This window comes from Uloborus diversus, chromosome 3, assembly GCF_026930045.1.
Source record: "Uloborus diversus isolate 005 chromosome 3, Udiv.v.3.1, whole genome shotgun sequence".
NCBI lineage: Eukaryota > Metazoa > Arthropoda > Arachnida > Araneae > Uloboridae > Uloborus > Uloborus diversus.
The window spans coordinates 186,007,949-186,032,382 of NC_072733.1; the positions used below are offsets into that span (position 1 = coordinate 186,007,949).

General features: G+C 33.7%; 1 protein-coding gene across 2 annotated transcripts in view; it reads right to left on the reverse strand.

Moving 5' to 3' along the window:
• The window catches only part of LOC129218547 (DNA damage-regulated autophagy modulator protein 1-like), a gene marked incomplete at its 3' end in the record, with an annotated part of 71,926 nt that overhangs the window by 32,594 nt on the left and 14,898 nt on the right, over window positions 1–24,434 (reverse strand). Inside the window, 1 exon segment of one of the 2 annotated variants that reach the window (XM_054852850.1) lies at window positions 17,791–17,919. Within the exon segment in view, the coding sequence (XP_054708825.1) occupies window positions 17,791–17,815 (25 nt within the window). 2 annotated transcript variants of the gene reach the window in all.

Genomic DNA, 24,434 nt, shown 5'->3' on the forward strand with positions numbered 1-24,434 from the left:
TTATAGCTCCAACTCATGTTTTCGAATTTTACAATAATGCATGCCATTTTAAAGAAATGCTTTTTAACCTCAAAGATTGAAAAAAAAAAATAAATAAATAAATAAATAAAAAACTATAATGCTATGAGAAAATAACAATACTGATACATTAATTAATATATGTAAATAAATATACATATGGTAAATACTATTTAAACTGATCTTTGGTGAGTCATTCAACAACTAACCCTAGAACAGTAATTGAGCCATGAACAACATACAAAATGAAATAAAATAATCAGGGGAGCCCCGAACTAAAATTTTTGGGAGGGGGAAAATTCTTAAATGAAAATGAAGTTCCCGTTTTACGGAATGATAAAATACGAGCATGCTCGTTTGTCATACCAAGGTTTCACTCGATGCGTGTCTTATCAGGCTCAGTCATTTCTCAAAAGATCAAAGGCGCCGACTTGCCCGCAAGAGTGCGCTATAGTATAACCGGGCGATCATTTGTTTACATTAGTTAACGTATTATTTCTGCTGTTAAAAGATAGGTTTTTTTTCTATCTTTAACGTACAATTTCATTGACATGGGTTAACCGATGAGTAGAACAGGGCGAATTGATGCCGGAACGGCGTATCAGTTCTATTTTTCAGGGGATTTTTTTTTTCTTTTCACGTAAAGCTAGTCCCAACTCAATATTCAACTATTTCTCATTGGCTTTCGCTTCTGGCAAAATATACGGATTCATCCCTGAAGCTTATGTCTTATTTTAAATTAAATTAAATAAATACTATTTGCATTATTTTGGGATTACGCAGGGCCTGATTACCGCATAGGCATCCTAGGCCTGGGCCTGAGGCCCCCTCTTCCTTAGGGGCCCAAATGTTTTTAAAAACTTATGAATAGCAATGAAAAATCATGTATTTTTGTGAAAATAATCAAATTCCTCTTTTGGATAAATGTTAAACATTATTTTAACATTATTTCGCTTTGACTGAAAATGATGAATACAAGGGTGCCTTCAAAGCATTGTGAGCCTTGGGCCTCACGTTTAGTTAGTCGGGCCCTGGGATTACATCTAACTTTTTGAGACATATAAGGTGAGTTGATATCGAGAACGGTTTAAACATTACTCTTCCAGGAAGGAATCCTTGCTGTTTATAAATTATATTGTATTTTACTGCATATTTAAAAGAGGTATTTAATGGCACAATCGCCAAGATTTTGACAATAATCATTTTATTTCACAATATCGGTATGAATGTATTACATATTTTCTCTTTGGATATTATTTCGTTACAGGCAAGTCACTTGACTTGGTGAGTTTTCTCTCTACCTTGGCGAAAACTGAAAAAAATTACACTTACATCATCGACGGCGAAAATTAAAAAGTAAAGATTGCATCGTCATAACCATGTTATGATTGCTCCTTTTTCTAATTTTAAAAATTTACACACCTTCAATTTCTATTTATGACTCAGATAACTTATTCAGCTGATTATGTCACATAGTGATGGAGAACTTAAATTGATTCGGCGAAATGTTTTAACGAGATTTCTGATGTTATTTTAAAAGCTCGTTTTTTATTTGGCGAATTATTTTACTTCGTTTTGATTAAAAATCCAAGAAAAAGGCAAAATAGCATATTGTTTCGACAAATAAATAAATTAGATCATCGAAAAGCATTCAAAGTTTTATTACATAATCCTCCCATTAAATGAAACGAGACACGAAACGACATTAAAAGTAACGACATTTCAGTAAAATGTAAAATAATCCGTTAAACAAACTATGTTTGACAATTAAAAAAAAAAAGCTTCATTTTATTGAAACCAAAAAAAAAAAAAAAAAAACAAATATGGGACAACAAATAAAATGAAAAGTAATCGCCCAGATTTGAAATGCATCGTTACGCACATAATGTAATCTTTTGGCGTCAGAAAATTTAACAAAAATTTGGTTACATATTTCTTGCCATTTAATACTCACATTAAAACCAAGGGGTAATTATTCGGCCCGAACATGGCGAAAACTTTTTCCATTGCTAAAATTACTGCCGCAAATGTTTATTCTCCTAACATTTCAATGGAACTTTTGTTGTTTTTAAATTAATTGATATATTTATTTGGCGAATTATTTTACACTTTAATTGATCTTCGACTAGATTACCGTAACGTGGGTGCTTTTTAATACTGTTTAATTTAGAAAATTATGTAATTTGGCAAAATTTTTTAAAACGCGACAAATGTTTCACGTATGCTAATTTTTTCAATAATTTTTACTATAATGATGCTTTTTTTCTAAATGCTGGAAAATAGGTATATGTAAAAATCTTTAAATAAAAAGCTGCCATCTTTTCATTTTTTGAAATTTTTATCGGCAAGTTTTTCCTGGTCAACTCATTGTTGTTTTAATGTTCTTGTTCTTTAACATACAACGTTCTCCTTAAAGACATAAATTGTAATGCATAATGATCGATCTAACGATCAGTTTCATGGATAAAATTTTATTTGATATGTTTTCTACACATTTTTGTCTTAAAATAATTGTATATCTGTGCATTTTTGGTGCATTTTGTTAGTTCTTATTGTGAAGAAATAAAAATATCAAATTGAGTTATTCACCAGTTTTAGAATATGTCTTTAAAAAATAACTGATATTAAGATCAACTTTAAAGTAAAAAAAAAATACTGTAAGCTTTTTGAATGTTTCCATAAATATATTTATTAGTTGTGCTTGAGGAAGCATATGTAACTAATTCTTGCATAATAAAACTAAAAAAATATTTTTGGCCAATTCAATTTATTGAGCATAGTTCATATGTTTAAAAATCAGTATGGATTCGTGCGTAAGATGTTATGTTTGATTTTATGATATTGTGCATAATATCATTCATGAGAAGATTTTCAATGAACTTTTTTATAAATTTAAAACAGAAATTATCCCCCCCCCCAAAAAAAACAGCATAACCAAAACATTTTACTCACATACGTTTTCAAATGGAAAACTTCTTTTTCGTTCGTTTGAAATTGTTATTTAATGTATAAATTAAAATAAATAAGACAGGATTAATATTCAATATTACTAACTCATATTTATATTTATTGAAGCTTTGTAGTTACATCACTCAAATAATTTTGAAAATGCTTCATGCGAAAAATGGAATAGTTTGTCACAAAAAATTTTTCATTAACAGAATTTTATATTGATTTAATTAGTACTAGATAAACACCTTCCTCAGCTTATTATACTCATGTGATTTTGTTTTGAAACTTAATATTTCTTGAAAACAAAGTTACATATTTTTTCACTTTTAACCTGAAATAGCTTTTCAAACATTTTTCTTGAAGAAGAAAAAAATCCGCTTCAAAATTAAATCAAACAGTTTTGAACTCAATTTTGAATATTCACTTTAAAAATAAACTTATCTGATGTTTATATTGTTAAAGTTGCCTTAAAATCAAATAGATGTCGCTGGAGTCTGACCAGGTTTTTTTGTTTGATTGATTGGTTTCATACTACAACTTTTATTGAAATGACTGAGCCTGATAAGACGAGTATCAAGTGAAGCCTTGGTCATACATACATAACATATAATGAGGAGGAACATTAAGCATTATTATAAAACAATGAAAAAATTTTTAAAAAAGAATCTCAATGTTTCAATATTATTACCAAATTTGCCGAATCGTCAGCAATAATAATAATATATATTTTTTTAATTTGCGTTTTTGAGTCAAAGAAATTTTGTTTCTTCTATTGAATGGGGGGGGGGGGGGGGCAAATTTCATATCTGCCTAGGGTGTGTGGGCGTGGGGGTAAGTTCGGCTCTGTGCTTAATCTATTTAATTTGTAAATGTTCGAGGGTTTTCCACGAAAATTTTTCTTTAAAAACACTATTTTCAACTATCTTTAGTTTTGTTGGCGGGCAGGGTAGTTTGTAGGTTCTTCTCTGGAAGTTTTTCGAAATCGTGGGTTTAAAAACGCGATTGTTGACCATCTTTGGTGATGTGAACGGAAGGGATGGGTTTCAAGAACTTTCACCAGTCACTTTTCGGTATTAGAACTCCAAAAACAAATTTAGAAGGTCTTTAGTTATACTAAGGAAGGGAAAAAGGAAGTTCAGAGGCTTTCCCCATAAAAATTTTCGAAATTCAAGTCCTAAACACATACTTGTAGGCCACTTTTGATGATATTAGGAGATGGCATGGGGTTTTAGAACTTCTTCCCAGAAATATTCCTCTATAAATTTTTTTTTGCTTCGGTGACGTTTATGAAAAGTCTCTAAAGTGTTCTTCCTTGTGATTGCTTAACTGGGAGAACGTTTGAGTACTGTACCTAGCTAGTAAAACAGTAGAATGCTTTTTGTTTTTCTTTAAAGACAGCTATTAGGTTTTATTTAACCCCTGAAATCTTGCTACCACACTTTTGGTTCTTTTTTTTTCGGTGTTATATATTATATATTAGCACATGAATTCATCAAATTCAATTCGTAATCCGTCACTTTATCGCTCTGAAAAATTCTGTAGTGATAAGACACTGGCCTCGGACGCCTAAACCCGCTCTCCGTCGGCGAATTTTTAAGATGCAGAAAATGTTAGCGCCCATGTCAGATGAGTATGCAAAATTGAAATTTGTGTGCGTTGTATAGGAAAAAGCTATGGTATTCAAAACTACATATTTTAGAGGAAACTCTACAATAAATTATTTCATGAGTCCATTTTCCATGAGTTTCAACTTTTCTTCTATTTAAAACATGTTTCGGTGATACATGCATTTTTCTCCATACTTTCTTAGGTGAGATTTTCATTGGTATTATGATTTAAAAAAAGAAAAGAAAATAAATGTGTTGGCGGCCTCTAGAGAGCTGTCATGTTTATTGATCTATTTTTTTAAAATTGAGCCTTGTAGTAAATTTCTATAATGAACTGATTTTTTTTGGCTAAAAATATTTGAAACATCATTCTGGCAACCACTAGTAAATAATATTAGGAATACTGATTTGCGGATACTACTAATTTTTTTAAAGATTGTATTTTCTTTTTAAAATCTTCAAAAAACTTTTTTTTTTGAATTAAAAAAAATCTTTTTTTTTCTTTTGAATTTTTTTAACACTACTGCATAGGTTTTCTTATTTATTCTTATTTTTTATCTTTCTAAAATGAAGTTGACTTCTTCTTTTCTGAAAAGAGTGTCCATCCATGTCGATGACTCTGTTCCTTGCTACCTTTCTTTTGAAGCTAAACTCATAGGATTCCCCCCAAAATTTTTACAACGTCGATTAAAATACTACAGGACTGAAATGGAGTTAAACAATTTGCCTGATTTAAAACGAATAAAAATATTTTCACATGTAAAAGTATACAAAGTTTTTTTTTTTTTTTTTTTACAGTTCAACTTGTTTCTAAATTAGATATTTTTCATTCTTACCTCAAATACCACATTAGCTGACCAACATTAAAAACAAAAGGAAAAATAAAAGAAAGAATGAGAGGGGGTGGGGGATAGTAGGGTAACTCATATATCGTGTGTTAGAAGTTACATTTGTGACTTTTCAAAATCCTCAATGAATTTTTCGTTTGGAGAAATTTTTAGTTTGGATGAGAGTACAGTAATAGCCGAAAAAACTACACTTTTTTTTTCTAGCGAACTGCAACTGAAGCTTCCTTTTTTTAAATGTAGCTACTACCAAACTACTTTTGAAATGTATCTCTACTTCGCTACTTTTAAAACGTTAAATAAATAAAAAGCGTACACACACACACACCGTTGGAGGGTTGACAGAAACATTCTAAAAGTTGTTTAGATCAATAAAGTAGAGTTCATTTAAACGTGGAATGTTACTAAGAATTATATATTTTTTTCGTTTTTTTTTTCTTCGAGCCAATTTTTCATTCAAACCAAGTTTTACGATTTTACGAATATTCGCTGAACAGAAAGGATAAAAAAGTTGAAAGAATTCAACCTTTACATTTTTAATCCTTTCTTACCGAATATTTATTTCAAGAAGTTCAACTAGAGTACTTAAAAATTACAGTAGAAGCAGTCATAATTTGATTTAAATTTTACATTGACATACATATACACTGATGTGCAAAAATTAAGGACGATGCCGAAAAATTAGCATATCAGCTGAACGAAGAGGCAGAGCGGACAGAAAGACCAATCAGGAGATTAAGTAAGGTGATGTACGGTAGCACATGCGCAGATATGCAGGCAGACGTAATGGAGGAGTGTCTGAGTAGCATAAAGCATGTTGTCGGTGTAAGATCAGTATTTCTGGCAAAGAGATTGCACGCCGTATAGCAGTTAAAATCACACCGAGTTGCTGCCTCAGCGAGAAATGGCGAATAATCAATCTGTTAGACGACATCTGGATGCTTTTACCCGAGGTCGAATCATTGAGAATTTGGAGGAAGGATGCAGTGTGACAAGTGTGGCTGCAGAGTTCGGAATTGCTCACAGCATCGTTTCACGAGTTCGGAGACAATTTCAAACTACAGGAACAGCTATCCGGGGATTCAGTAGTGGTCGTCCACGAGGAACCACACCCGCAGATGACCGGTATATTGTCTTACAGGCCAGAAGAAACAGGCGGCAGACAGCGGGAGAAATCGCTAGACACACGACACAGGCGACTGGACGACCGATATCGCGTTTTACCGTGGCCAGAAGACTGCACGGTGGTGGTCTGTTTGCACGACGCCCTATACGGTATGTACCTCTAACGCCTGCCCATCGGAGGAGGCGTTCTGTGTGGTGCCGGGAACACCGGAATTGGAGAGACAATGAATGGGGACGAGTACTCTTTACAGATGAGAGCAGATTCAGTCTGAGTAGCGATTCTCATCGAATACTCATCTGGAGAGAGCGGCGAAGCCGCAATCATCCCTCGAACATCATTGAAAGGGACAGGTATGGAGGTCGCGGTGTTCTCGTTTGGGGAGGCATCATGCTTGGTAGTCGTACAGACCTTCACATCTTCGACGCAGGTTCAGTCAACGGGACCCGTTATTGTAACGAGATTCTTCTTCCATATGTGCGTCTTTTTAGAGGCGCTATGGGTCCGCAGTTCCTTTTCATGGACGACAATGCACCATGTCATCGCACAGTAGCTGCCGAACAGCTCTTAGAGAGTGAGGATATTGAACGTATGGATTGGCCGGCACGATCTCCGGATCTCAATCCCATCGAGCATGTATGGGATTTTCTAGTCAGACGCTTGGCAGCTCGTACCTTACCACCAGTAACGATTCGGGAGCTTCGATTGGCGCTGCAAGACGAATGGGCAGCAATGCCTCAAAAACTCATTGACACCCTCATTCTCAGCATGGGCAGACGCTGTGAAACCTGCCTAGCAGTCGGGGGAGATCATATCCCCTACTAAAGACCGGATGTTTCTTGCTGGACACCCATCACAGGGATGTTTCGGCCTTCAGTCGCATTGCGCTCCATGCTACTTTTTCAATAAAGCTTCTTTTTATCCCTCTGATTTCTCGTTTAGTAAGTGTTGCTTACATTACACATGTCCTTACGTATTGGGGATCTTACGGTATTAAATGTGTTGATTTGGAAAGCTTTTGTACAAAGTTATATTGAAAAAACCGTCTCCTTAATTTTTGCACACCAGTGTACATAAAATTGATTAGATGATGAAAACTATATTTTAAACAGAAGAGAAAATATTTAATTTTCATTATGGGAATTATTTTATAAGAATTTATATTGTGTAGGACCTTATTAATTAGTTTTCAGCTTCAAGCGTGGGGTCTGGACCTGGACAACATCCCCTTTCCTAAGCCACTAATAAAATGAAAGAAAAACGCTTTTCCAATCCTACAAAATAATCTCAAATGTTTACATTTATTAATTGACTCTTATTATGTTAATGTATCAAAACTCAATCACTAGAAGTAAATAATAAATAAATAAATAATAAAGAAATATGAAAAATATTCCTAGGTACTTGTATTCGCAATCCGAAATGATACCAAAAGTTGTGTAAACTTAACGGGCAAAGTTTGCCCGAAACGGAAAATTTTCCTTTTTCATACTTTTCTTTAACACTGATATTCAGAGCCTGAATTACCTATAGGCCCATGAAGGCCGGCTTAGGAGCCCCCAAGCTCAAGGGTCCCCCAAAAATGACAGACGATAGAGAAATTTGTACTAAAATATGGCTTTAACTTGTTTGTTACGGTGTTTAACATCAATAGCAATTTCTAAAGTGTAGCAGGGAGGCTTTTAACATTAAGACAGCTATCTTTTGCTATGTGTACCCTAGCCTGTATTACATGCAATTAGAAAATAGGTGTGCGGTTGCAACTTTACTGCACTTTTGTCGAATGTACTGTTCAGGCGCCTGCTGGTGCGCCTGACTCGCTGTCTTAAAATTTCTAAATAGAGTCATGCTGATATTTAATGTAAGCCGGCCAGGTCAATATCCTTCCAGTCAATATCTATAAAATTTGCTTCATATTGTTACTCATATTTGAAAAAAAAAATGTACAGGGGATGTGGTCTCTTGGATTCTCTAACGCAGATGGACAGTGATATAAAGTAAATTTACATTTTTTTTAGCAGAATAACCATATAAGAAAAGGCAGTACACTGTTAAAACCGAAGGAGCCAGATAGGTGCGATTTTCCGCCTTAGGGTGCCAAGACGCAGCCATAGAGAGTCACAGAGGCTAGGAAATATTGTTCCGATATCTTTTAGCACCTCAGTGGATGAAAGAAGGTAATGAAGGGCCATCAGCCCTCGCAGTAGCCAATAGCGGCTCTTTTCCTCCGCAAAGGTGCCTCGCTCGCACATGCGCTGTGCACTCCGGGATAAGTTCAGTTCAGCCACTTTAATGGCGGACGACGATGCTGCAACGTAGTTGTTGGTACGTTAAATTTTCACATTGAATTGACTAAACTGGATTAACATTCAACATTTCTGGGACATACCTTCAAAACCTTGCGTAAGTACAGTCATTTAATCATGGTATAACATTTAAGGCTTTCCAACAGGCTTTTAGTGTTTTCAGAGTCGAGTTTCAACAAAGTAAACTGAGTACTACTTCTTGTTTATAGTTAACCGTTTTAACATAGTGATGTATGGCTTTTTCTATCATGTCTACTAATATATGCTGTTACTTGCTTGCCGCGTCAGCGGTCTCGCGAATTTTCCCCAAAATGTTTATTGTTAGCAATACGAAATAATTAATAAGTATCCGTTATGAAAATTTAACGATGTAACTTAACTGCTACAGCAGATACACTAATTGTCTTTATCTTCTCAATAAAATAGTTGCGTAGACGTACCAAAGGAAAAAAAAAAGACGCTTGGAAAAGAAATCTCTCTGTGTGTTTCATGCCATGACTCATTACGTAAAAATATTTCGTTGGTGTTATTTCAAAAAAAAAAAAAAAAAAAAAAAAAAAAAACGAATGCATTGTCTAGACGCGTTTATTATTATTTTTTTTTCTGATTTCTGTTTCCAATGCTTTTTTATTATGTGGGCTGCCAAAAATTTGTTTTGATTTTAATGTCAAAAAAGTTCCTATTTAAAAAAGAAAAAAAGTGCTTTTTTAGATTACTTATGTTCAAATAGAGATATTCAAATGTCGAACCATATATGTATACGTATCAATATGTTACTCTTGATTAAAATATTTTGAACGTTTATAAAACGCCTGCAATTTATGAAACGATTTGATTTCTCCGTGATTGTAATATAACTGAAAAATTTTGAATTTGTCCGTAAATTATCCATAGATGCCTACATTCTTAATTTTTGGTATTATGCTGTAGTAAATGTCAATATCCATTTAAAACTACAGAGCAATCCAAGGGTTTTTATGAGAGTTAGAACTCGGATAGAGGAATTGAAGTCATGTACGCTTCTAAATTATGTTGGAAAGTCTGAAATGTGATCAAATGCCTTAAATGACAAATTTTAATCCAAAATCAATTCAATGTGAAAAACGTACCAAGACTTTGTATATCATAAACACAAACAATAAACACAATAATATTCAAAAATGCACACAATACGGGGGAGGGGGGGGAGAGGATCTACTGTAGAAATCAGTTAAGGGTGCCATTTATCTCTCTGAAGGTTCCTTCTTTTCACCGCCGCTGTCTGTCTTTTAAAAGGTGCCCGTTTTTCACCCTAATAAGAGGTGCGATTTCGGCTCCGTATTGGGTGTCGCTGGTGAACAAGCGTTTCACCCCTGAAAGGTGCCAAACGCAACCTGTAGTTTTAACAGTGTAGCTACTTTTTGATTGAAGATCAATGTAATAATAAGCTGATAATTATATCGTTTTCCCCCTTTCCCTTTCTTTTTTTTTCGAACTTGTGTCAACTAATTTCTAAGTTTTTATGGGAAAAATTATTGAGGGGGACTGTCCCCTTTTCCGAATTATTGTGTGTGTGTGGAGAGGTGGGCGGGGGACGCGTCCCCGAAGCCCCAGACAGTGACGCTCATGCTTTATTACGGCACACATTGCTTGGTTCAGTATAGCCATGCGACCGAAACTTAGCAAATATAATCGATATATATTAGTAGGAATAAATACTTAAAATTTGAAAAGAATGGAAAAAAAAAACCCCCCATAAATAGAGAAAAAACTACCGACAGGATGCATACTTTAAAAATATTGAGGTTTATCAGAACCTCTTGCACACCTTTTCTACCTTTAGTCAAGGTAATCTTTTCACATGAAAGATGTATTTCTATGTTGAAAAATATCAATACGAGCGTCTTAACAACAATTAAGATTAATGAAAATTAGAATATTTTAAACGTTATAATTTTTTTAAATATCTTCAACAGTCTAATTACCAATTCTTTGGCAAAACCCAATGAATCACTACTAGTGCCAGTGCAGAAGAATAATCGCGTGATGTTTAACCTTTTTACTGAAATAAGAAAAAAAAATCGACATCAAGGCCGTAGTGTATTCAGAGGAAGAAATTGACTGACTTGAACTGATTTGATTAATTAATTTTAACTCAAGAGGTTTTTAACTACGTTATCACTCAGCGAGAATATTTCTCTCGCACAAAAGGAAAAGGAAATATATGAGGATGTCAAATGCTAAACAAAGATTCTTAACAAAGGCGGTATCCTAAGTACAGACGTTAAATGTCGTAGAAAATCATGTCGTTTTAGATACATTCAGCTAAAAACTGTTCGAGGGATATAATGATGTCATGCTTAGAGGCGGGAGGGGGGGGGGAGGAGTTTGTGAAATAATAACAGTTTATGAGAAACAGGAGGGAGCGGGTATAACAAGAAGTGAAACATTGCACTTTCTTTTAATCTTAATATGCTAATGAAAATCAGCGTGACACGTGACAAGAGGAGGGAGTACAAAGGGGAGAGTGGGTAACAAGAGGTGGTGTACCATCCCACGTTTTTATAACAATATGCTAATGAAAAACAGTGAGACATGTGACAAGGAGAGGGGTTAGGCTGAAGTGAAGTGTGACATTCTGTGATAAAGGAGGGGAGGGGTCAAATTTGTTGAAAAATAGCTTGACATCATTAATGGACAGCCTCTTATGCAGCAGAAATATAAACCAAGGAAACTTTACAGTAAACAAACGATTCCGTTTGTCACTAGACTGGGACAGAAGCATAATGTTATAGTGATCGCTGCATAAAACAGTATAGATAATGTTTTTAAAATAAAGTAAAAAGTTAAACTTACAATTCAGTGATCTCTAATTTAACGCTGGTAGCGAATATAGCAAGTTTGACAATGTTTTTTTTTTTTTTTTTTGAAAATTTCAGCTAAAGAATTTAAAAGGATCTATTTAGTTTAAAACTGTAGTTACGACACAGCAAGTACTGAAATTTCTTTACAGACTTTGAAATTTATGCCAGTTTGGAGATGTTGTTGAAAATTTTAACTTACAGTGATAATAACACACTAATTAAAATACTGTAGTATTACTTTGTTGCATTTAAAGGGAATTTATGTGTTGAGAAAATTTAGTTCTGTTGAAAAGAACACGTAAAAGAAATAAAAAATGAAATGTGTGTGTTTTGTATAGCCTTTAGCATAATTGAATCGATTATTACAGAGAGGGCGTAGGTCCCATATTTTGCAAAATTGAGTTAGCTGTGGTTTCACCATATTTTTATGTAGAAATATCGACTAGTGTAAACGGGAAGTGAATTCTTGACAACAAAGCACTTTATTCAGGGGCCACAACTTTCGTTTAGTGCAGAAAGGGCACAAGTCTCGGACTTATGCCTTTTTTGTTCTCAACGCGAATGAAGGAATTAGTAAGACGCATATGGCATGATCATAGAAAAGCTAGATTTTTTGGTATAATGAAGTAAAAACAAATAACACCTTTACCCAAGCATTATTACGGTAGCGGCCGGGCCATTATTTAGGGGAGTCGGGGCGGGGGGGATTGCCCTTTGGTCCCGATTTTGAAAAGTTAATCCTTTTTCATATAAGTGGGCGTGTTTTTTTATTGCTTTCCGATTTTGGAAAAACGATTCTATGGGATGACAAATGTTTTCAATTATCAACTTCATAATGTTTAATTATTTGATAAAACACCAAGGGACGGTTTAGGCAAGTTATTTTATAGATGGTTTTCAAGAGCATACTTTCGTGCTTGGAAAGAAGCGCTTGTCAGCTGAACCACCTCGCCAATATTGAGTAGAAAGGAAAAACTTTCATAATGTTGGAGTAAACAACCAATATCAAGATGATTATTTAGTGCAATTTTGGTTAATATGTACATTGAACTTTGTCCATAAAACTAGACAAGCGAAGGATAGAAATAGATTTCAATGTAGTATGTATTTGAAGAATATGAACAGTTTTATAGACATGGGGGGGGGGACTTATTCTTTTTTTTTCAGTTTGTTAGTATATATATATATATATATATACAGTGAAACCCCTCTATTACGGACACTAACGGGACAAACTTTTTTGTCCGTAAGAGAGGGGTGTCCGCTTTACAGAGGTTTTTTTAATTTAATTAACTTTAGTTATTTGTTTATGTTTTTTGAAATCTTAAATGAAATATGTGTGAATTCTACTCTTTCATATGCATAGATTTTTTTTAATTTACTAGTTTTTACCAACATATACATAATAAACAATTATTTTATCAGGTTAAATTCAAATATTACAGTTTTGCACACTCAAAGAGATTTAAATAACAGGTTCGCATAAAAATTACATACCTAATTTGTACTTTTAAAAAATTGTTCGATTGATGTCTGTTGATATGTTTTGATCGATGAAAGTCTTTCATTTTCGAAATGTATCTTAAGTTCTTGTACCAAGTCTAGTCCTTTAGGATCGTTGTGTTTAATTGAAAATTCCCTGAGTCCATCTAATACGCTTAAAGCTTCGTTAACATTTTTAATTGTTTTAACGTCTTCTTTTACGGACAGTTCATCTTCATCGTCATCCTCAACTGTATGATCTTCGTTAATTTCGCGCACTATGCTTGCAATTTCTGTTTCGCTTTCTTCAGTGAAAACTTGGTCGTCGATGGGAGCATAGTCTTCAGCGGTCACATTTGTGAACCCTACTTGTTGCATTAACGACTGCAAATCGGATCCATCATTGTCACAATCAACTTCGTTGTCAATTTCCTCTGTGGCAGATCCTTTTTTGAATCCAACGCGATTAAAGCAACTTACTATTGTTTCTTTTTTAACTTCCTTCCATGCGTGCTTAACCCAGCTGATTGCATCCAACACATCAATTGTTTTGGACAATTCGCTACTTGTTTTAGTTTCTTCCATTTTATTGATTAAATGCTTCATAACTAGTTGTCTGTATTGAATTTTAAATGCTTGAATTATCCCAGCATCCATTGGTTGGCATTTCGATGTTGTGTTTGCTGGCAAGAAGACTATTTCTATATTTTTCAAGTGAAAGTCTTTGGGATGGGAGGGCGCGTTGTCCATAAAAATAACAATATGCCTTTTTTCTCTCCCCAACTTCTTATCAAAAGTTACAAGCCAATCAGATATGACACTGGTTGTCATCCACGCTCTTCTATTTGAATACCAGTCTACAGGTAATTTTTTTATATCCAGTCCTTTAAAACACCGAGGTCTGGCTGCTTTTCCGATGACAACTGGTTTTAATTTTGTACCATCCATGCTGGCACCCAACAAAACTGTTAAACGTTCTTTGGAGATTTTGCCACCAGAGCAGTTTTCTTTCCGTAAAGTTAAGGTTTTATCTGGCAGAGCTCTATAAAACAAACCGGTCTCATCAATGTTATAAATGTCACATGGCTCGTAATTTTTAATCAAACTAGGCACTTTCTCAAACCATTTCTCGCAAACGTCAGCATCCACATCCATGGATTCACCACATATTTTTTTAAAAACGATATCATGTCTCGTTCGAAAACGATCTAACCATCCATTGGAAGCTTTGAAATTTTCTATACCCATTTCAGTAGCTGCTTCTTCCGCCTTTTCTTGTAAAATAGGGCCAGAAATCGGAATATTTTTGCTTCTTGCGGACACAAACCATTTAAACACAATTTCATCCACTGCAAGGGCATTACTTTTAGGAAAATCTTTTTTCTTCTCTTGGTTTCCATTTATGAACCATTCTTTCTTAAACTTCTCTTTTCCTTTTAATATACAGCAAATTTGTGTGCGTCCCACACCAAACTTTTCAGCAATGTTCCGTATTCTAATTTTATTTTTTTCTGCGAAATCTATAACTTCAATTTTTTCTTTAAGAGAAAGAGTACGACGCTGACGATGAGTATTCAGAGCCATTACAATGAGAACGATGAAACAACTGAATGCTTTTACCCTTAAGTTTACTTTATGATATTGCATTGGCTTTACTTTTACTCTCTATAAAATATTTTTGTTAGATGGCGCGTCAACTCGGCTCCACTTAGACACAACACGCCTGCATGTTAGTCATCTGAAAAGGAACAAGGCAACGGGGGAGGGTGGGGGTATACAGACAGAAACTTGCAGAATAATCATTTTCTCTTTTCTTTTCTTTTATTTTTGACGATTTGATGATGTTTTTTGGAATGAAAAATGCATTTCGGTGTCAAGCTGAAAATTTTTTGCTACGCAGTAGATGCAAAAGAAAATTGCAAAGAAATATTTTTTTTTATCTCCGTATAAGCTGGTCGACTTTGCATTAAATGAAGCCTTTCAATGGAGTAGCTATTTAATTCTCAAGTTTTAAATACTGTCCGCAAAAAAGGATATATCAATGTAAATGACTTCGAAAAGGGTGTCCGTGTCCGTATTTGAGGGTGTCCGTACGAGAGAGGTTCCTTATACATTAGGTTTAATGTCTCTCTGCCGGGGAATTAAAAACTGTCCGCATAAGAGGGGTGTCCGCATTAAAGGGGTGTCCGTTAGGAGGGGTTTCACTGTATATATATATATATATATATATATATATATATATATATATATATATATATATATATATATATATATATTTTTTTTTTTTTTTTTTTTTGGTCACTTGGTTACATTATTTTTAAACGAATCAGTTAAAAATAAATCTGTTTTACTTGATTCACATTTTTATCACTCTAAATAAGATTTTTAGGTTAATGATTTCAGAAAGGGCATAAGTTCAAATATTTTAAAATTTCAAAATAAATTTCAATGACGAAATCAAACGTAATTTAAGGTGAGGTAATAATCCTACTTACGTCTAAATTAGTCATAAAAATTCTGGTAGAAATTAGTTCATTTATGAATGAAATAAACAATTTTTATGAAATCCGGAAAAGTTTCATTAGTTGGATTTGTGCTCTTTTTGAAATAATCGATTCAATTATTTTTTTGCAAATCCAGCTATGTTTAATACATGTCATCAGTTATTGAAAGCGCAATGAACGAAAGTGTAACTAAAAGGTATAGTGATTTACAACAATGTGATTTGTACTGATTTAAAAATAACGTGATTTTACTGCTTTGCCGCTTAATTTCTGCAACACTGTTTACTTATTACACTGTAAAAGAAAAAAAGAAAAACTACAGTGCTTCTAGAAAACCTTTAGGAAACTGGACTCCCTCTTCCATACAGGTTTTTAGTAACGATACAGTCATACAGCTTCTTCTTAAGTAACGCTCTCAATATTAATTGAGAAGAAGCTGTATCGTTAATCGAAAATTGTATGGGCTCCCACATTTATGAAGTACTACAAAAGGTTTTCTAAAAGTATTGCAGTTTTTTTTTTTAGTGTGGGCATTAGTTCTCTTAATATCAATTTGATGTTTTGTAGCAATGACAGTAGTCACTATAATTTTCATACCGCAGGTATTAATTTGCGATTAAAATTTAAACAATGAAATATATTTTGTGATTTTAACCGCTATGCAAAATGTGCAAGCTTTCTCCTTGAGTGAAAGATTGCACGAGTTGTGCAACGTGTTCAAATATAGTTACTGCTTGACACCATCCAATATCTTTCATGACTTTAAAAAAAAAAAAAATGCAATTCACGATCACTACTAGACCATTCCAAGAACAGCCACTATAGTGATAATAACGACTAGAATTCTTTTTACGGTGGGTGTAGACTTGTGATTAAAATTGAAATCATTAACAATATTTTGCTATTTCAACCCAAACACAAAATGTCCAGGATCTTCTTTAGTGAGTGAGACGAGAGGAATTGCGCAACGTGCTCATGATAGCTACAGTTCGACTCGAATCAATGACATTATATGATTAAATATCAAAACAAAACATAATTTGTGGTCTTACCAGATATATAAAATCCTTTCAGCCACCATAATGAAAATTGCCACTAGAGTTCTCTTCTGGATTGTATTCATTTGTGATTAAAATTAAAATCTTTAACTATAATTTATGATTTTAAGCAAAATAGAAACTATTCAAGCTCTTCTTAGTGAGTGAGATTAGAAGAATTGCACAACGTGTTCATGACAGTTACTGTTTGGTACCAAACAATATTATTGAAAAGTGAAAAGTTAAAATGAATTGTGATTCACGACCATTAACAGACACGTAGAAAACATTTTGAAACAGCGACTAGAAATTACAGCTCCGGGTGTTGATTTGAAGTTAAAACTAAAACCGTTTGCAGGATTTTGTAATTACAATCAAATATACAAAACATTTAAGCTCATCTTAGCGAATGAGATTAGAAGAATTGCACAACGTGTTCATGACAGCAACTGCTTGGGTACCAACCAATATCATTGAAAGTTGAAAATTTAAAACAAATTTCGACTTATGATTATTAACAGACGTGTTATAACCATTTTGACAATAGCGACTAGAATTTTAAAACACCGGGTGTTAATTTGAAATTTAAACTAAAACCGTTTGCAGCATTTTTTGATTGCAATCAAACATACAAAATATTTAAGCTCTTCTTAGTGAATGAGATTAGAAGAATTGCACAATGTGTTCATGACAGCTATTGTTTGACATCAACCAATATCATTGTAAAGTGAAAAATTAAAGTAAATTGTGATTAACAATCTTTATAGGCCGTGTTAAAATCTTTTTGAAAACAGCGAATAGAATTTTAAAACAGTGGTATTAATTTTAGATTGAAATTAAAATTGTTTACAACATTTTGTGATGTCATTCAAAATACAAAACATCCAAGCTTGCTTAGCGAGTGAGACTAGAAGAATTGCGCAACGTGTTCATGACAGCTAGTGTTTGACATCGATCAGTATCGTTGTAAGATCAAATATCAAAACAAAATGTGATTCACGATCACTACCAGACGTGTCAGAACTATTCTTTACAGACATTTTGACAGAAATCCGAAAGGAAAACGAACTCACCTCCAGATGAAGAAATTTCCTGCATTGCTTTCGTCCTGCCGAAGTAGAATGTGCTACAGACTTCCAACTAGAGAATCCGATTTAACAGCAAAAGACTAGTTGGTCAAGGTTTGAAAAAATAATGCTTTAATAATGAGGCGAGGAACTCGTTTTTCCCCTTGACCTTACATGATGCATGTTAATGGAAAAGTGAAGCAAACTTTCCTATGCAATTTGTGTGAGAAGAGACCCACAGACCGTAAAATCAGTATTCAAGCTGTCGGCATTATTTACTTTCGTGTCTTTGTTGTGCTTTTAAATGCTTCTAGAATTTTTCTCGTAATTAATACAGTCGAAATTGCTTATAACGAGCCCCGAGTTAACGAGAACCCGGATTTAGCGAGGAAATCAGAAATATTTTGTTGGTACAATGTTAAGTCTATGGGATCATAACTCGCTTTTAACGAGCGAAACCCCGCTTATAGCGAGTAGTATTTTTGTGATACGTAAAACTCTTGACTTCCAGCTCAGCTTATCCTTTTTTTGGCAAATTTTCTTTAACATTCCAAAGTCGACCAAAGTGAGTGATAGATCAGTAAATCATAAATCCCGAGAACAAGCGATGACAACGCTTTTTACTTCCTTTTACAAAAAAGAAAGTATTGTATTCGCGAAAAAATTTTCACTCACAAATCGACCTTAATTTCCATTTTACTCACCCCCGAATGAACATTGAGTTTTTTTTCGACCCGACCACACGTGGATAAGTGCCTAAGAACGTATAGACACGCGAAATATCCATAATGACGATTCCCTAGTTAATTACAACGAATTTTCTCGTGACGTCTGTATGTATGTATGTATGTATGTGCTGATATGCGTATGTATGTCACAAAACTCAAGAACGGTAAGTTGAAATTTGGTACGTAGACTCCTAGTGGGGTCTAGTTGTGCACCTTCTCTTTTGGTTGTATTCGGGTGTTTCTAAAGGGGTCTTTTGCTCCTTTTTGGGGGGAAATCATTGTTAATTTCGATGTAAACTCAAGTGGTGTTACACTTTGGCGGACACTTGGCGATATATCGCCAGTCTTTTGGTCGCCAAGTTTTGTCGCCAACTTGGTGACAAATTTGGCGATTTTTTTTTTAAATCTGTTTCAATTTGGCCACTGTTGGTGATATTTAGAGAGTATAAACTATTGAATCACATTAAAATGGCCAGTAATAGGGAAATGACATTAAAGTGGAGTAAAAGGAAGTCATGTGATGCAACATCAGCTCGTTTTCATTTGTGAAGCAAAGAAAGATTGAAAAATTATATATGTGTGTATACGTGTATTAAAAAACAATGACATAAGAAAGATACATTTAGACAGTTCGAAGCAAAGTAACCAACTTATTTGTTCCTGTAGAGTGATTAAAAAGAGGAAAAAAAGCAAATATAGTGAGTTTAAATTTTTTTTTCACAGACTCGCTTTTTACGAGCACTCGGTTATAACGAGCAAATATCGCGGTCCCTTTGCATTCGTTATAAGCGAGTTCGACTGTATACACTTTTCGTAAGAGTTGAAGCAGTATGAAAAGGCTCTATTTAAGTTCGTTTTCATTACCCCATGGATTACACCAAACCACCCTTTTTCATATTTGCATGTTTTTTTATTTAGTGTTAGAGTGAAATCCCGTTACCACGAACTTGAAGGCACCGCAAATTTTGTTTGTAGTAAGCCGAATTTCGTTGTAACGGAATTCAAGTAACGTGATGGAAATTAGATCGGGACTGAAAATTTATTTCTCTAAAACCAAAAACAGATATTTCGTTGTATTGGTGTTTGTTGTAACGGGATTTCACTGTACTTGTTTTCCTATGCGCTATTGCTCTTTTATCTTAAATGTTTCCATTTCCCTTGTTACATGATTTTCCTAAATAATAACAGTTACTTTGGCAGGAATAAAGTCACAAAATGCACACTTCATAATTTTTGTTTTCAATGACCTGTGTGCCAAACGAGTGTAAGAAATATCTGATGCTAAATGTAAATTGGGAAGAGGTTGGCTGTAAGAGGAAAAAATAATTTCCGAAAAATAAACGAGGTCGCTGAGGGGATTCAACACCCTGGCGTATTCCAGTATAAGTCAGTTTTACATTTAAACCACATTTTAAGTAAGACATTGCTTCAACAAAATATTCCTACATTTTCATACCAAAAACAAAGCAAACTATAAAGGATATTTTAGAGTGAGTGAAGTCAGCAAAACAGTTGAGAAATGTCTCTGTCTCTTTTTCCCCCTTTCAAGAGTTTATTAAACTTATTCAGATTGCTTCTAATTGCACTAATACTTGATAGTCATAATTTATGAAAAGGATTTCGATTAATAATCCCAACATACATACTAATCATCATAATACGAATAGTATACATCCAAAATATTTGTTTATTGTTGAAATTTTACTTAAAAACGTTTTATGACAAACTAGGGTAGGTGAGGGTAAAGCCCCGCGATTTTCAGTTTTTATACCACCATGGTCAATAAATGGCATATTTTCCCATTTTTTCAAATTAGAGTCATTGCGTGGATTGTTACCTATAATCCTTCCAAATTTTAGCTACGTCTGATTAGTAATAATTGAGAAAATTACAATTTAGCGGGAAAACAAAATTGCGGGGTTTTGCCCCACAAAATGGTGTAAAACCCCGCAATGCGGATCTTTACCCCATTCAATATGAATGTGAATGAAAAGGGTGACTGTTTGATAAAAACACTTGAAAAACCTCCTTGAACCATTGGTTTATTGTTATTCAGCAGTACCGAACTTAAATATCTCACACATTTAATCTTTTTTTTTAACTTTATCACGAAAATATTTTCTTCTCCACAAAAGGAGGATTAATTGCCCGGGAAAAAAGGACAATCACATTATAAAAAATAATTTAAATGCCTGAAGCTATAATTTAATTGAATATCTAGTACCCGGTGCTTTAAGTTAACAGTATACTAGGTTGAGTTTTCTAAAAATGTTATTGCATCGTAGATGGCACCGTGTCCTGCTGAGGTTACGACAATTTATTTATAACGTCTTCATTTCCAATGAATAACTCTTCCTGTGCTCAGTACATTTGCAGGCTTCTATAGGTGTTTTATGTAAGAAAAACCCTCTACATAACCCTACTCCTTCTAGTCATATTGAAGTTATCTTGGCCACATTGTGCAGGGATAAGTTTCGAGTTATTCTCTACAGTTTCACTCGAAATTATAGGGAAATTTGTTTCTTCTTCGAAGTCCCAAGCTTTTGTTCCATTTTTCAGAGATGTCTTCAATCGATATTTTTTTACCTAACTTTATTGTCTATCATACAGAACGAAGAGAAGCCTGCAATTAAGGTACGTGTTTCATTAGGCTCGACATTTATCATGGTTCTGAATTGTTTTTCTTCTGAAGGTACTAGAACAAAAAAAGTTCAAAAAAAAAAAAAAAAAGAGAAGAAATTATTACATTAATGAATGCACGTTTGAATTGAAATGAATGTAAGATTTTACCTAACAAATCTTATCCAAATTAAAACTTCATGAGTAAATGTTCACCAACAATTAATTTTTTTAGATGAATAAGCTGCACAAAACACATGCTAAACAAAGATATTAATAATATTTCAAAAATGAGACAATTTTAAGCCGAGTGGAGAGAATCCTTGACTTTTTGGAGATGCGGGGTTTTACCCCAAAACAACTGGGGGGATTTTCCCCATTTTGTCACTGTCTGAAAAACGCCTCATGTTGCTTTTAATCAACCACTAGAATAACTGTTTTCACGCGAAGGTGAAGCTTTAATGTACCAGTATTAACATGTAATTCAATGATTCTTCTTTTCAAATTCTACATTTTACAATGTTCGAATAATATATTAGAAAAGTTAGATCAAAGTAGTAAAAAACAGACTCATCCCCCTTTCTCGTCTCTGGAGTGCCTAGTCAGGACAAAATTTCATTGATCAATAGGTTTCCATAGGACAAACCCACCACCTAGAGGTAAATTTCTTACTCCAAGGTGATCAAGTTAAAATATCGGTGCGGGTTTTTACCCCACGCGGGGCTTTACCCCCACCTACCCTAAATGTGTCGTTTAAGACTGGGAAATAACCAATTAGAGTAGCTTCCAAGTTTCATTTGCTTTTGCTCAACGCCGTCATACTTATGAATTAAATATGTAAAAAATTGACTTTGTTAACTAATATTAAATATAATATTAGTATAGTATAGCATTGACTCAATGTGATCTTAATTTTTTAAAAATGTTTTCATACCAAAACTTAAGACTTGACTACAAACCACTTGAATGAATAAATTAATGCAATCAGCATCCATGAGAAGGATAGTGTTAAAGTCTGATTCTTTAACATTGTTAAAGAATCAGACTTTAACAGATAGAGTTTACAAAAGGTATAAAATCAAGAAAGTCAAGTTATCAGTGAAGTGGGAAAAATGTCGTGTGTCCTGAAATTATTCTCAAGCAAAAAGTGAATAGGCTAACGAAACATAGCGAGCGATTTTTTCAAATGGGTATGATACATTCATATCATCAAAGCATCGCAGAATAAACAAAACTTGATTCCTTTTTCTTAGAAACGTAATTTAACAAATGAACAAAGTTGAAGTTTTTTTGGTGGCTCTTCTGTAGTTTAAAGGGAAATTTTTCCTTTTAGTTTTTATTTTCCAGAACTTGATTTTGAAAATAATTTCTTCACAATGAAATTGTCTTCATATTTGTTCTACAAATAAGTGGCCAACCTAAATCTAACCTAATATTTTGCTATTTTTACTTTAAAATAATACTACTGTTAGTGGTATCAAAAAAGAAACAAAAAGAACAGATGATTTTAAGTATGAAAATGAGTCCCGTTGGCTTGGTTTTGGAAAGAAATTTAAAATGCATGAAATACCATCAAAATTTAAGCCCAATTTCGAAATTTCGTATTATTGCTTTAAATAATCCATAAGCAGACATGCAACTGCTTTTACAAAAAAAAAAAAAAACAGTTGGCAGCAACTTTAAGCTATATTACACCAAACGTTGCATGGTAAAGCTTGACCACGGATAGATGGCGGATGACCTTCAAGCAAAACATTATTTGTATCATCCGTAATAGGTAGAATCTGCCAGAAAGTACCGAAAAGTAAGAGGTACGGTCTCGCTAGTCCTATCTATTTCAAAATAAAACCAAAAAACTTATAACTTTATTGCTTCAAGGTCATCAGCTTTCTTTTCGTGATCAAGCTATAACATACACTTAGTACTGTTATGATCCATCCTCCTGCCCCCAAGAAGAAAAATTTACTGATATACGAGTATGTACAGGGGAAAAAAATTAAATTTTTGCGAGGGCAGAAATCCTCAATTCGCCGAATGGAGCTCCAAATTTTGCTGACTCATAAAATACGGGTATTTACACATACATACATCTAATGAAAAGATACATTTAATCATTTAAAAATTGCAATACTGCAATTAGGTCTCCAAATTTATCGAATCGTCAGACAAAATTTACCGAATGAGGAAATTTTTTGGGAGGTCCCAAGTGACCTCCCGTGACCTTCTTCCGGGGCGCCCTTGCATATATATATATATATATATATATATATATATATATTACCTTAATATTTAGAAATAGAGCGTTAAGAGTTTAATTTTTTTTGCGATGCGACAAATGAATACATAATTCACATGATGTGAATAACCTCCGAGACAGTGATTTCCTCTAAGCGCTCATGTTGGTGGAATTTCATCTGTCGATTTTCCTTGAGGTAATTATTTCATTAATGGCAAACTATAACAATTGCTACTCTTCAGATAACCTGTCACCTATTGAGAATATTTTTCCCGTTACGTAGAATGGATTAATGTGAGTTAATTTTCATTAATCGCATTTGGATTCCTGTTGATTTGATTGATTCGGAGCCGAAACGACAGCTGAGTGAGTTAAAAAGTATTATAAAATTGAAAAGGAATTATTAATGATAATCATCCCAACTCATCTGCAGTTGTTTTATTGACTTTTTTTTTCTCGCGTTCGTACGTAATCGTTTTGGGAATTTCTAATAAACAGTGTAAACAAAACAAACTTGGGTAACTTTTACATAAATTGATTTCCCTAAAAATATCCGGTAGGTACATCAACTGTTTCATTATTCATGAAGTATGGTTTTAAGTATGTACTTAATCTTTTACCACTATACCATTGTTTTACAATTTTCTTCTCGTGCGTTTCGTTTTAAGTGTCAATATTAATTTTTAATTAACACCATCTGAACACTGTGAACAGGGAATATGTAATCCAATACTTCATTTTTTTCTGCCCCAGTAAATATTCTTTCCTTCTCCGATAAAATACTAAATTCAAGTATTTCTTTGAAATGCTTCAAACTGTTTACCATCATTGCCATAAAAAAAATAAATGAATAAACAATTTTAAAAATCCACACATTCATTGAGAAAGAATTGAGAATAAAATTCGTTAGCATGTTGCTGTTGGTTAAAACACCAAAATTTATAGAAATTATTAAGATAATACTTATTTCATAATACGGTATAATCTTTAAAAATTGTCCATATCGAATAATTTTCATAATAAAAATAAACGCATCTAGGGTGTAACAGGTGTGGAAGATGCTTTGG